At 37.3% G+C, this 16152-nt stretch overlaps 1 protein-coding gene across 2 annotated transcripts in view; it reads left to right on the top strand.

The window, feature by feature from the left end:
• Positions 1–1241: 1241 nt before the first annotated feature.
• The window catches only part of IA-2 (tyrosine phosphatase IA-2), a 775584-nt gene continuing 760673 nt past the window's right edge, over positions 1242–16152 (top strand). For both annotated transcript variants that reach the window (XM_081741273.1, XM_081741272.1), the window contains exon 1: positions 1242–1557. In XM_081741273.1, the coding sequence (XP_081597399.1) occupies positions 1482–1557 (76 nt within the window). In that variant the 5' untranslated portion in view covers positions 1242–1481. The remainder of the gene's footprint in view (positions 1558–16152) is intronic.

Raw genomic sequence — 16152 nt, 5'->3', positions numbered from 1 at the left:
AAGTCATCAGAAGTTTTAAATGTGCAGATTTACCTGCGCGCTAGGGACATCTATTGGAATCAGGCAGCATCAGTGTTTCTTTTAGAAAAACTGTTATGTCACACGGTACTATTATATTTATTATTATATTATAGACGTATTATATTGGTCTCCTTCGGGGGGCACTCTCAGAAGTCCGGAGGGCCAGTGCCACCCAAAAAAACACGTCTGGAAGAAACACTGACAGCAGTGTGTGCACTATTAGAAACTACCGTTACTCACAGATTGACATCTGTTTGTATTATAAATAAGATAATACGATTAGTGTGAAATATAAGTACTCGATCTTATAATATAAAAACTCGAAAAAATGACACTTTCATCGAAACAAATGATCGGAAAACTGGTCATGTGGCAACTGTGCATTTAGAGGAACGTAGAACGGTCAACTCTGAATGGTACACAATAATTTGTTTGCCGGAGGTCAAATACGGAAAACAAAAAAGCGCTGTCGGATCATTCTTCATCAAGACAATGCGAGCTCTCACACATTTCGTCTAACAACCAACTATTTGAGCACTCAAAAAATCGAATTGATGGGTCATCTGCCGTACAGTCCGGATTTGGCACCCAATGACCTCTTCTTGTCCCCGAGTGTCAAGAATAAATTGTGTGGACAACGATTTTCGTCGGCGGAAGGAACCGTTGATGCGTTCAAAAACCGTATTATGGAGGTGTTTCAAGAAGATTTTAAAAAAAGGCTTCAACAAATGGTACGAACTAATGCAAAAGTGTATTGATCATAAAGGAGAATATTTCGAAAAACAATAAATCAATTTTCAATGACAAATTACCGATTATTATTATTATTATTATTATTATTATTATTATTATTATTATTATTATTATTATTATTATTATTATTATTATTATTATTATTATTATTATTATGTTCAAAATATCAATAGTGGTCATCGTACATATGTAAAAATCCACGGTTTTACTTGTCATTTCAATTTTTACTAACTTGTCAAAAAAAACACGAAACGCAAATACGGATGAAAGGTTGCTTCCTGTGACTATGTGTTTCATTCATTCACTCTTTTTCATGTCGAAACAATTTAAACGGAATGCTTGTTTTCTGCTTTAACTTTTTACTGCTAGTATCTTCCCGCGCTCAAGCATCCTTTTGCCAACTACCTGTGCTGACGTAGAAACTCGTTCGCAAGCTCTTTGACATAGAAATGGGATCGCCCGCCAGTCGCATGTAGGTGTTGCTCGTTTCAGTCGAACTCCTATCGGAAGCTAGTGTGAATGTAGTCTGCTAGCCAATTTTTTTCCCCTTCAAGTGAAAGAAACACATCGTAACATCATCTATTGGAAAGGGGGGAGTTTTTGTGGGGGCGCGAAAGTTTTTATTTTATTTCTTTAAAAAAGATTCTGCTCTTTGCGTTCAGTATGGAGTAAAATAATGTGAGTTCTTAATCCAGAAGGAAGCCGCTATGATTTTTTGGTGGATTCTCTACCTGTTAGCGGCCACCTTATGGTTTGACACTTGCCTAGCAGACGGCAATGTTGGTAAGTATTCTGTTTGGAATTTTGATTTTTAAATAATCCTCATTTCTGCTTGTAAACGAATCACGCAAAGAATACCATTTGTAAAACTTATGTTTAATTATAAATACTGTCACTGTCAAATTATTTTCACGATTCAAATAGATTCCCTTAAAGTTTATCATGCTATAGTCTTGAAGCCGATAAATCACTTAAGTATTTTAGAGAAATAAAACATTCCTCTTTTGGTGCGTTGATGGAGTTAGATCAATCTACCTATATTTGCCAAGTTTATAATTTCATAAATATCATACACCGCTGAGTGGCATAACATCTGGATTTGGGCAGCTGGTTTTGTTTCCCGAATCAATACAATCAGTTTTATCACGCTGTTGACCTACCAAAGTTGTGTGTGTTCTGCTACAAACCACAGTTTCTCTTTAAGCCTAATCGATACGATAGCAGCGAACAGTTGTATTCCCTACTTCCGAGGCGCCTTTCGCGTTTGATTTTACGAAAAAACAATAAGTCTTTAGCTCAATCTTTGATTATGAATAATGTATGATCTCGTGCTTTGTGTTGTTGTATATCGTTACATAAATATATATAAATTATCAACGTTCACTATGTATAGTTCCGTATCATACAACTTCCGTTTTAGAATAGTGTCTGATAATGCAGTTGCCTTGACTGAGAATTCATTTGATGTGAAGAGAAAAACATGTCATATTTTCATGTAATGCGTCAAGGGCTGATTGAAGTTCTTAAAAAAATATGACATTGTAAATTACAAACTTAAGCGGATAGGTATTTCTTCTTGAATTCTGCAATTGTAGCAAAATGGTTTTCTATCTCATTATATAACATCTTTCTTCCGAGTGTGAATAATACTCCTCTGCATGTAAATGACACGGCAATTTTCTTTTTTTAAAAGAAAAAAATAAAGGAATACCTTGACGAATCGAGTGTCATTTGTTTTTTGTTATTGAACCGTAAAATTTCAACATGGCGTCTGTCAAATCATACAGTTGTTTATACACGTTAAGTTTTGCCTTAAATATGTTCAATAAATGGTGCTGTCTCTCGTTTTCAATGCATTTAAAAGTAAAATATTATTGTATTATACATTTTTGGCATAGTACAATAATTAAGTTATTGTTTCATTGACCAAAATGACGTACCATATGGTACACATTCCATCTTTCTCGGTTATTTGAGGAGGTTAATTTGTTTTTCGATCAAAAGATCCAATATATTTCAACAAAACTATATATCTGGAGAACTATATATAGTGTAGTCAAACCCAAACTATCACTTAACTCAGTATGATGTGCTTTTTCCGTAGAAAATATGAAAACTCGATTTAGGGGGCGTTCAAAAATTTTATGGCTCCTGATCCAAAAATGTATCAAAAGACCCAAAGTATTTCAATCAAAAATAAATCTTTAAGTTTTACGTCCCACGGTTATGCCGGTTAGGCTAAAGGAGACGGTGATGATGAGTAATGAATAAAATGGTGGAATGAAGAAAGTGGGAGAACCCCGAGAAAACCCACGCACACGGTGTTTGTCCACCACAAAATTCACTTGGCGGGGGCTGGGATCGAACCCGGGACCCCAAGCACCAGAGGTGAACGCTCTACCACTGAGCCACCGCGGCCCTCAATCAAAAATGTTCTTATAGGCCTTATACCGGGAGAACTACATATAATGTGGTCAAACCCAAACTATCACTTAACTCAGTATGATATGCTATGAAATCTCGATTTAGGGGCCGTTCAAAAATTTTGTAGCACCTGATCCAAAAACTAATTGTTGGCCAAGATCGCAATCTTTTGATCCATTGTTTTTGGATCATTCCTAAAATTCTTGTTGGTAAAGATAATAAAACTGCGTTAAATTTCATTGCTGTGGTCATCAGGAAGAGAAATATAATCTTCTTTTAAGAAAAATTGCCGAACCCTCGTAATCTTCAGTTTACTTTTTAGATTGTTCGGTAACTCCCTGTGTTTAATAAGTCCACACAATTTCTAATTATTTGCTTTACCACAAGAATATCTTAATTGTTTTGGTAAGAATTCTGATTATACGTAATATGACAGCTACATAGATTCAGGTGAATTTTATTTGGTAAATTTGATAGTAAAATTAAGAAACAGATCAACCGAACTCAGAAGCTTCAGGCGTGGAAAACTGTGGAACACACACAGCTTCTGTTGTCAAGATGAGTCTGTTCCTGTCCGAGCCCGGACACCAAATATAGCGATTTTTATTTCTTGAACGATATGTTACTTGCCTACCACATTTCGCTTAGATCCCTCCTTCCCCCCCCCCCCAAAAGTGACTCGCTGATGACTATGGTTAAAAGTATATTTTAAAAGGTTTAACTGTTTCTTTATTTTCGCCATTTAACGAATAGAAAATGGGAAATTAAAATACTATAAAAATTACTACGCTTTAGAAGCACTGGATGTATTATTGCGCAGTGTTGCCCTCAAGCAACATCGTATTCTATTACGTTATCCACACGAAATATAACTTCTTTAGGTACTTCTAATTTTCGTCAACAGAGGACAGTCAAATTTAGTATTGTAGAAGCTTTATCTCCTACGTTCCGCGAAAGTTCTTTTTTTGTTATTTATTTTTTTTTTTTTATTTGTGGTTTCTTGATCTGTAGGAAAAATATTTCAACGAAACTTTTGGTAATTACTGAGAATATTCTTATGATATTTTACCATAATAGGGAAATGCTCCTCAGTAGCTACACATAAGACTCATTTTATGACAATGTTGCTTTGAAATAAACATCCTGAAATGTATTTTAAAAATTACGAAATTATGATCAGGAAGACATAATTCAACCATAAAAGCAAACTAAATATTTTAGTGGTAATGCTATCAATGCTTGCCCATTAAAGGGTTAAAGAGCTCATGTAGAAAGTTTCCGGTTTCTAACTTGAAAGTCTCTTAACATATTATATTTTTCGTATTAATTTTGAAACCTCTACCTACCTTAGGAAAATGAAATATTTGAGTTTAAATTTCCTTGATTATGACCTTTAGGCTAAAGGAGACAATGATTAGAGTAAGCAAGGGCGCCGATTTCTCTGTAAATTTGGTGGGGGGGGGGGGCATCCAAATGCAGAAGGGATATATGAGGATTTTAAGACAAATTGCATTCAAATTATGCCAAATATCGTATATTCATAAATACAATATGAGGGGGCCCACATGAGCTTTGGAGGGCCCCGGGCCCCCTCGGCCCCCAGGATCGGCGCCCTTGAGAGTAAGTCTAAGTGAATGATGATGGCAGAGTTGGTGGAATGAGAAAGCAGAATAAACTGGAGTACCCGAGAAAACCCACGAGGACGATGTTGTCCGCCAGAAGATTACTTGGCCGGGGATCGAACCGGGGACACCAGGAACCAGAGATAAGCGTTCCACCACTGAGCCATCGTGTCCCCCCCCCCCTACATCTTAGAAGTCGTATTTCAATCAAAGTGAGATGATAAAAACTCAGTTCGAGGTAGAAACTACTGATGCTCAGAAATCTATTTCCAATCTCTTCTTTTCATTTATATGAATATTTCATGTATTGACCTGAAATATTTATATAAATGAAAAGATGAGGTTTTTCTATATAATAGACATCTACAGTACACACGGGAAAAAAAGTATTTGACAGTTGAGAAATTGTCTTTTGCCAATAACTCGGGAACAAATTAATCAGTTTGGATCTTTTTGTTATATACTTAGAATAGTTATAGTTTAATAACTTGCAAAATCGATACTCTAATAGGCTAATTTATTGAGTTATTAGCAAAATAAATTTTGTCAACTGAAAAATACTTTCTTTCGTGACTGTACATATCCAACATTAGATGATAATAACTAAACTACAGACGCTCAGATGTATTGTTCAAATTTTGGAAATCCTCTGTGCAAAATTCTTATTCAAATGTAATCTAATTGGTTCGAAAATTTGTAGAAGACAATCTAAAAATAGCATTAATAATATCTTCTGATAGATAAGTGAATACATAATCTTTAGTGTTTCAGAAAGAACGAGCAAATTTCAACGATTTATTTCATACAATCTGTATAAGACAGAAACCCATTGCATTCATCACTGAATACAGGGAAGTCCAAAGATTAAAGCCACTACTACCAAGAACTGTTGGTTTCTGTAATAAAATAGAGACAATAGTAATAAAATTTGTTTCGTGCCATTTTTGCAAGCAAAGTTTACGCACCTTTCTATTTTGCGTAAGAAAGTGTAACCGTATTATAATACCTTGATGTAATAGAAAACTAGTTATTCCCCAACTTCAAAAATTGAATGACTTCATTTTTATGCAAGATGGTGTACCTTCTCATTTCCAGTTGGGAGATCCGGAATTGCCTGAACGACATAATTGAAGAACCTTAAAATCACTGGGGCTGCAATGGTTCAGTGATAGACCACACGCGCCTCTGGTAGGAGGGTTCCCTGGTTCGATCCCAGCTCCAACCAAGTGGGCTTTGTAATGGACAAAAGTTGTGCGTGTGAGGGGGAGGTTCTCGAAGCACTCCGTTTCCTGTCACCTTCGTCATTCTACTATTATCATTCATCTCATCATCACTCTCTCCCTTAGCCTCGGCGGTTCCTTAAAAACGAAAATAAACGTTTTTTAAAGTTTCTTAACCAATTCTCTTTTCTGTTCAACTTTAGGTAACTCTTACTTACAAGGAAATGGTCCCAACCTCACACGTCCGAATTGGACGAAATTTCGTATGGACACTAATTTGAGATCGGTGAATAACGTGGGAATAGTCATTCAATTAGCTTTTCAATACTTTGCTAAATATACAGGGTGATGAAAAAGTATAATAACATAGAAGCATTATGTAATTCACCGGTATAGAACGCTGAAAACCCACACGTGAATACCAAAATGAATATGCGGAATCTCATGGCTATAAGGAGGAACGCAATGGCGTCGCAGGGAAATCTCTCGTTGAGTAAATGGGAGATTTTGGAATGAAAGGAAATGAAAGGAGAAACACTGTTCGATGTTGAGATCCTGGAAAGAAGTACGAGTTTTTGAGGACACATGTCTTTGACATCGCACCGTTTACCAATTGCAGTAGCACCTTGGAAGGTCAACATTAGAACGGAAACTGGGTTCCAGCGATTGTAAAGTAAACAGTAATAGACCAAGTTTGGCAAAAGAAACATCCCAACTGACATGTTCGCTTGCGGCACGACGCGCCTTCCTTCTCAATGTCGCTTGTTGTGCATGTCAGACTCATTCTGCATACACGATTCAAATATAGCAAGTCTCTCTGTTACTCACGAACACCAGATTCATACGACAGGCTAATCCAAATGAAACCTTAATCTCCGCCGACAGTCATAAGTCATAACGGATGATATACGAAGGATCAACATCTCTGGTTACAATTACTTGCTGGACTCGGATTACATAGTTGTCTTATGTTGCATTTTGTTTGCATCGCCCCGTATATCTCGTAAAGTACGGAAAAGCGAATCCAATGACTATTTCCACGTTATTCACCGACCTCAAGTTAGTATCTATACGAAATTTCGTCCAATTCGGACGCGTGAGGTTGGGACCATTTCCTTGTCAGTAGCTTTTCTTCCACCCAGTCAATATGCTTTATTACTTTTTATATCATGCTTCGAAAGAATAAAAGAATACTGCCCACTCGGGAGAACAACATAATAACGTTCAAGGACTGTATCCAGTAAGGCTCCAATAAATATGATACCTAGTCACATATGGAAGTGATGTAGTCAATATTACGCTCAAGTTTGCTTTTATCTCAGCAAATTTTCCCGGGTATCCATTTTACAGTAACTGGGTAAATCCATGAGCCGCATTAAAATGAGAGTAATACGAGAAAATTAATCCCGTCCTCACCGGGGATTGAATCCGGGCGCCCAGTTGGTAATTTTTAAAAAATACCTTACCGACTGTGCCATTACAGCTCAAAATTTCTAATAAAAAAGGAACAAGTAGCAGCGTCACGTGTACACCACGTGAAAGAGTTTGTTTTGTTACAGGTGTACACATCGTGAAAATTGACCCTCCTACTCAAAAATATTTGGTAACATGAATGAGTATTTGAAATACAAACTAGTTGTCGAGTAGAAAATCATTTAGTTAAATATTAGTATTTTGCATCCTGGGCATTGTACTAACCCGCTAATCTGAACAGTACTGCTGGTGATCTACCAACCAAGGATGATATTCATGATTACTCCTACAAGAATACACGGGGAACTAAATTATGATTTGGACACTTTACTGTACATCCTAGCCAAAATTGATGTTGATCCATCGAATAGCTCTTGAGGTTTTTTCTCTTCCGGACGGATACACGAACAGACAGTGAATATATAAAGGAATTTTTGGTAAATCGATTTAAAAAAATACAGAATTGATTAGAAAATTTGATCCAGAGAGATAGACAAAGTTGAAAAATTTGGGAGAATGGCTTAAAACAAAAGGAAATTAGGAAAGATTAAGATGACAGTCCTTTGGCAGACAGAGGTGCACACAAGAAAAGAAACAGGGGGAATGATGTCAATGAAATTGTAGGATGGGGGAGAAATGGTATAGTTAAGCCTGTTAGTAACTAAACGTATAGTGTAAGTAAATGCTTCTTCAAGTACAATACTTTAAAATCAAGTATCCACCAAGAGAGGTTGTACTGTAGCTCAGAACCTTGAGAGAGTTTAAAAGAAGATACTGCTTTTATGGAAACAGGAACCTTGGGAACGGGGGTGGATCAGTGGTAGCGTGCATACCTCTGATATACGGAGTTTCTAGTTCGATTCCCGGCCAAGTAAGTTTGTAATGGACCACATCGTGTCCGTGGATTTTCTCGAAGTACTCCCGTTTCCTCCCACAATCTCATTCCCCCAATTCCTCCATCATCATTCAGTTGCCTTGATCACTCATCTCCTTTAGCCTAAAGAGCATAATCGTTGAACGTTAAAGTCTTTGTTGCGAGGTGTCCCGGGTTCGATTTCTGGTAGGGACACTCAGTCAAAAAGTGTAAAAGCTTTATCAGGTGAGGCATCTTGGGCGAGGTTTTCCTCATTCACACCAGGCAAATGCTGGGATAGTACAGTCCGCAGAAAAAAAACCCTGCAACATGAGAATGTAAGTTTATTGTGAAACGACGAAGTCTTTTGCTCCAAAATAAGTGTACAGGGGGAGGACGCCGAGGTTCTGTCGTGATTTCTGCCTCTTAGACGTGATTTCCTGGGCTGTTAGGCGTAGTTTCACAATAAACTTACATGCTCATGTTGTAGGTTTTTTTGCTGCGGACTGTACCTAATATACAGGTCCCAGGCCGCTTCCTTTCCCGCTCCTTTCTTCCTCTTTTTGCTCGGATAGTGTGATCACCGAGGGACGTCATTCCTCGTACGTGATAGGCTAACATGGCTACAGATTCAGAAAGCCCAGAAATCTAATTCCCTAATCCTTTTCTCCCTGGGACGTTAAACTGAAAGGTTTCATTTCATTTTCATTTTACGAAACCTTGAGGGCAAACCTCTAGATTCGGGTGACCCGGGGGTTAGCCCCCCTGCGACCATCTCCAGTCACTCTCAAAAATTTTGAGTTGTTTGTTGTTGCGGAAAGTGAAGTCAAATCAGCCCTCTCCTTGTCTTAGTGTTCTGACTACGGGCCTGCTTGTGGAGAGGGATAACAGCACCCTTCAATTTTGTAAAGAATTGATAACACTGAATATTCGAAATTTGTTAGGCTGAGGACCGGTAGCTTGGTGCTGTAATCTAGCTCTTGCAGGCGAGATAATGTGATAAGGAACGGCCTGTTCTGTTACAGTTGACCTTGCATGGTGATCTGTGAACCCCGTTCATGGTTCGGAGACTATGTTAATAGTAGGTCCTGTCCTACATAACCTAGACTTTACATGAGAACATAAAACGTAAAATCAAACTCGAAATTCATTACTATTGACTAATATGTCAACTACTCTTGTGACATCACATATCTTTCTTAATTATATTGATAAACAATTTTCTGAAAGCATTAATCAGATTTTGCTAGTTTTGTTTGTCTCTTAACTGGAAATTCGTAAGCGAAAAGTATTACCACCCTGTGTTAATACACTGAACTTACTTTTGAACAGAATACAGAATGGCCGAAAAGTAGGTATACAGTACCGTACTGATCAGTTCATTGCATTTTTTATAATCTCTTATTCCTATCCATCAGATATACGTAGTTTATTATTTCTTTTTAATGCCTTTTTTCTTTTACCTTAAGTTCCGTATTGCCGAAGCAAATAAATACATAAACTAGAATGTTATACTTGATCAGTACAGTGGTGTATACCTAGTTTTGGGCCACCCTGTATAAACCAGTTCAGAGTGCTCCAATAGAATTGCCAGAACGAACTTTAAAAGAATGGAGAGATGGAGCGGGAAGGAAAACTGTGATTGTTTCTACATGTACAAGTAAATCTTTTTATCCGCATCTTCTGTTTCTCCCAAAAATTCACAAAGCATCATCTCTCTATGACTTACGGTTCCTGAGATATGGATCCTTAAATCTCCCATAATCGGAACTATTTTTTGGCCAATATCTCGGGAACGATAAGTCATAGAGAGATGATATTGGTGTTAATATCTAAGAGAATAGTAAACATTTTGGTATTGATATTAACTGGTGGGCACTGGCCAAACCAGTGACCAGTTGAACTGTGGCCACTGGTTACTATTTGGTACCAAAATGTTCACCATCTTTTTAGGTATTAATCAACATCAATAGAATCTCTCTCTAACTTACCATTCCCGAGATATGGCTCCTTAAATCTTCTGAAATCGGCCATTTTTTAGCCAATATCTCGGGAACGGTAAAAGTGACGCGAAAAATTCCATCACTTTCTCAGATAGGTTTTGGTGCTCTATCGAATGGAGGTTTCAAACCTTAAAAAAAACCGCAAATAACACACACACACGGACAGACATAGATAATTCAGTAACGAACTTTAGAAGTTCGTTGAATATCCGTTAAATTTAAACAATGCTTCACATAATATCTAGAAAAAATCATCTGATGTGAATCTACGCATACTACCATGTTCCTAAGTGTTTATTCTTTACATATTGTCATTTTTCTTTGTGTTCTATTCATGCGTAAGCAAATAGGCCACGACTGTGAGAGTTTGCGTCATATACTATAATAATTGTTACGTTTGGCATTGAAAAAGAGCTGATGCTGTTGAAGTTATATGCATAGCAAGAATTATTGTACTTACGTACATATCATAAACATAATTTCGTTCTTAACAGATTTAAATATTCGAGAATTTACTCTATGTACTACATGCCTTTTCTTCATGTCTTGTTTCTATATATACTCTTTTCATTTCATTCAGTGAGTAATAACATTGAATAAACCCCTACCACATTTAGGATTAGGGCCGTGCCGTGGAAAATCAGCGCCCGGGGCGAGAGTATACGACGGCGCCCCCATACATATATTCCAAACAATTTTTCGTATCTTTTTTCCTTTTTTCTCCCGAATTTTCGCCCCTCTTACTTCGGCGCCCGGGGCCGTCGCCCCGCTCGCCTCCCACGGCACGGCCCTGTTTAGGATCGCATGGATTGTATAGGGTACTGAAATAACAGAGATTTACTTGTTTGGGGAGCTTTACGCCCCCTCTCTTCTCATAATATATATAAGTTAAAGCTTATTGTTTACAAAAAAAAAAAAAAAAAAACATTGGATCCAAACCTATTGTGGAATTTAATTTAACTCAAGTATCTCCCGGGAATCGAACCTAGAATCACAGATATTAGCTATTCAAGTATGAAAGCTTGAGTTCTGTGAAAAGTAGAAGCACCATTGTTTTGCTCGTGAAAATAAGCCCAGAACCTCATCAACGATCATTGTTTTGTTCCCTTCAGATAGCTCGTAAAATAGAGATCCAAACTCACGACCCCAGCATTCATGAGTCCGGGACTTGAGCTGAACCGGGCTCACTGTCAATAGCTGACCGCAAGCCTGATCGCTACTGAGGGTAGTGAGCCCGAATCCCAAAAAGATCTCTAAGTTCGAGCCCATTAAGGATAGAAAACCAGAGCCCGAGTGAGCACTCATAATAAATTAGTAGGTAAATCTCATCCCAAGCGACCTTAAATTAAAATGACCATCTCTCTAGTAGATAGTCATTTGATATATATATATATATCAAATATGATATATATATATATATATATATATATATATATATATATATATATATATGTGTGTGTGTGTGTGTGTGTGTATGTAGAGGTGAGGTGATTTTAGTTTAGTGTCCCGTTCAGCAGCAGCGAGGCTATGTGAGACGCGGACCTACTGATTAACGTGGAATCCGAACCACATGAGCTCCAGCCGGGAATCGAACCCGGGTCTCCCACGCCAAAGGCGCGTACGCTAACAGCTTAGCCAAGAGGGAGCTCTGTGTGTGTGTAAAATATACGTGTATGCGTACAGCTGAAAAATTACTTAGGTAGTACATGTCTCTCGTGAGTTTGAGCGCTTTGGCCTTAGCTAATACGAAATGAATGAGTAAATAAATTTTATCGAGAAGTACGGTGCGTTTATGTTAGAGCGCTCAACTCATATTCAAAGGGTTCTTGGTTTAATCCGAGCTAATCTAGACTCTCCCGTTTTCTCCCATTTTCCAGATTTTTCTGCGGGGAACTTTCAAATAGACAGGGAATAAAAGTAGTACTAGAAAATTCTTAATACCACCCACGTTCACCACGATCGGATATATGTCCGAAAGGGGAGAATTTTGTAGCTCGCAGTTTTTATTATTATTATTATTATTATTATTATTATTATTATTATTATTATTATTATTATTATTATTATTATTATTATTATTCATTTAGATGTCAGAATCCTTTCGCATCACGAAAGGTACAGTCCGCAGCAAAAAACCTGCAACATGAGCATCCAAGTTTATTGTGAAACGACGAAGTATTTTGCTTCAAAATAAGTGTGCAGGGGAGGACGCTGAGGTTTCTCCTGTGTGATTCGTGGCGCTTAGACGTTACGCTGATTCCGTGTGCTGTTAGGCGTAGTTTCACTATAAACTTAAACACTCATGTTGCAGGTTTTGTGCTGCGGACTGTACAAGAAGGAAGTGATATAAGATCTGAACTATACTTATTACTGGAGTATATTGTGTAATGATTTTTCTGTTTTTAAACGTCGTTAAAAGCTCTTCATTGTGTTTGTAAATCACTTTACCATAGTGGCGTATTTACGATTTTGTTTCGGGGTGGGGGCTTTGCTAGCTTTCGGGGGGGGGGAAGATTTGCCTGAAAATGTGAAAATTCTGCAAGATATTTCATATACTTTACAATAGTAAGAAAGAGTTCGGGAGGGGCTTAAGCCCGGAAGCCCCCCCTAAATACGCCACTGCTTTGCCAATACATATTTTTTAATACTATGAATTATGTAACACTAAAAACAGTATTTGAAACCTAACACTTAGGTTAAGCAGTGACTAGCACCTACGGGAAATTCCTGGTCTCGTCTCAAAACAGACGAGAATTGTAATGTTTCGCGTCTCGTCTCGAATTTTAAAAGGATACTTTCCATCGCGTTTTCGAGCTGAGACGATAAATTTCTTCTCTTGCGACCAACACTAATATTATTGTAGATTTATTTTTTTAAAAATCAGATTTGTTTATTTATTTATTTTTGAAATATAGAAGTACAAATAATCACCACAAATTCTTCAGCTACTGAGATGTATTTCTCTACTGAGAATTTAGCCCTGTAGATAAATAACATACAGGGCCGGATTTTCCAATAGGCCCGGGCCTATGGGCGCAAGCTCCCAGGGGGCGCACGGCCGAGAGAAAAAAATAAAAAAAATATCTAGAAATAAAAATAAATAGCCCTAACTTAACATATTTTTTTGAATTGATTTTAAAAAATCAGGCTAATAAAGCATTCTGATTTTGAAGTTCATTGGAACAAATAATTGTTGGTAAAGTTCACCAATCTTTTGTTAATACATTAACGGTATTTTGTTAAGCCCAGTACCAAGTAAATTCCTCAAAAAACTTGCAATGATAAAATTGCATCGTGGAGTGGTGTTTAAGCAATTAACATATAGGCCTGATATAATTTTTTAATAAAGATTTTTTTAGGAAAGTAACTTTAACCAGACTAGGGGGCGGAAAAAATTATTGGGCCTAGGGGCGCCAAAATGCTAAATCCGGCCCTGATAACATATGTGATTATTGTTACTTAGCTTTACTGAACAGCACAAAACAAAGAGATTTCTTTCCTTAGGATTGCGTGATGTGATGAGGTAGCATTTTCGAGCTGAGACATTCTATAGAAACGGGCTACTTTCTGAGACAAGGCATGAGTCTCACTACAGCTTTTTGAAATCAGACACACTTTTGCTTTGTAGGCAACCGCAAGAGGCCGCGGTGGCTCAGTGGTAGAGGCGTTCACTAATTCTGGTGCGTTGAATCGCTGGTTCGATTCCCGCCCGCGCCAAGTGGGCTTTGTGGTGGACAATCGCGTGTGTGTGGGGGGGGGTTCTCGAGGTTCTCCCGTTTTTACTCCTTTCCTCATTCCATCATTTTATTCGTCCTCAACATCACCGTCTCGTTTAGTCTTCACGGCATAATCGTAGGACGTAAAACTGAAAGATTTCATTTTCTTAGGCAGCCATGTTGGTTTTCTTCAAGCAATATGAAAGAGATTGCTTTCAGTTTAATGTCCTTTGTAGCATGAATACAATATAAAAGAGACTTACTTTCTGGTTATATGGTTAGCGTAGGATCTTCGGTGCGGGAGACCTGATTCGATTCCGTGTTAAGCTATAGTTCCAATCTCATACAGACTTGACTTGATTTTGAGTTTAGCGTCCCTTTCAGCAGTGAGGCTATATGAGACGTGGGCCTGCTGATTAACGTGGAATCCGAACCACATGAGCTCCCACTGGGAATCGAACCCGGGTCTCCCACGCCAAAAGCCCTGGGCCTACTGATTGACGTGGAATCCGGGGTGGGGACACGGTAGCTCAGTGCTAGATTTCTTACCTCTACTGTATGGATCCCTGGTTCGATCCCGGCCTGGTGGACAACATCGTGCCCGTGTATTTTTTTCGGAGTACTCCCGTTTTGCCTCACTTTCTCATTCCACCAATACTTGCATCACTATTCGCTTGTTTTAATCACCGTCTCCCTTAGCCTAAAGGACATATTCGTGTGCCGTTAAACTAAACATTTTATTATAGTTTCATTTCCATTTTCACTGAAAGGGACGCGAAACTCCAATTTACCGAAGCTATTTAAAACAAGACCTCTATTTAGAATTCAATACGAATCAGTACTTGTGTTTATGTACGAAGATTTGTACCCCCACCGATGATCGAACCCGATACTACACCTAAAGAAAGCATGTGTATTAGTTACTTGATCACACAGGACAAGAAATATTACAAATATAACATTCATTAACTGTGTAGGAAATAAGGTAGTAATCACACTATAGGTACACTCATGTCCAAAATGATTGTCGCATATCTATGACTGTCTTCTTGTAAGAATATAATTTGATAATGATTTTGCAGGGTACTTTTAATACTGTTACTATGTGTATAATCGAGAAATGTATATTTGTGGTAAATTTCATAGGAAAAGAATTATAAATACCAAAATTAGAATAGCAAAACACAATCTTGCTAAATGGAGAAGAAAGTTTTATTTTCGTTTTATTGTTCTTATTTACTACTCTTTTGGCATGAAATTTGCCACATACATTGCCGATTATACACTTACTAACATCATAAGAACTACAGGGTGAATTCGTTATCAAATTATATTCGTACAACAATATATTTATAGACATGTGACAATAATTTTGGACATGAGTGTACATAAACTTACGATGTTGAGTTTTCAGCTTCCAAATGATTCCTAAAATTCAACTAATATTTACCCATTTAACTTGTGTAGTTTCCATGTAAACTGTGTACACAAAGTTTTTTTTTTTTTTTTCTTTTTTCGCAATCTCTTGAATAACACGGAAGTTGCTGGTAAGGAAGTTGCAAAATGTAATAAATGATAGGTGTCTACATTTTCCTTTTGAGCGACGAACTCAACTGGTCACATGCAATATCCGTATTCTTTTGGACTTTTATCTTTTATTTGATTAAATTGTCGTTAAAATAGCGTCATTCATGTTCTGCGCTGTTATAAGATTCGTCAGTCTTTATAATTGCACTAATGGTTGTTTCTTACTTGAATGATTATTTTATTCGCACAATTTTTCGTTACTCGAATGATTATTTCATTATTTATGCACAATTTTTCGTTATTTGAATGTATACTGTATTATTTGTACATCGTTTTTCTCATTCGAATGGATATTTCATTCTTTGGGCACAATTTTTCGTTACTCAAATTCATATTTCATTATTTATGCACAAGTTTTCGTTATTCGTATGCATATTTATTATTTATGCACAAATTTTCGTTATTCGAATGGATATTTCATTATTTATGCACAATTTTTCGTTATTTGAATGTATATTGCATTATTTGTAAACCAGTTTT

The sequence above is a fragment of the Thermobia domestica genome, chromosome 15, assembly GCF_964235325.1.
Source record: "Thermobia domestica chromosome 15, izTheDome1.hap1.1, whole genome shotgun sequence".
In the NCBI taxonomy this organism is placed as follows: domain Eukaryota; kingdom Metazoa; phylum Arthropoda; class Insecta; order Zygentoma; family Lepismatidae; genus Thermobia; species Thermobia domestica.
Note: the sequence above shows the minus strand (reverse complement) of the source record. Positions and strands in the feature narration are given on the sequence as shown.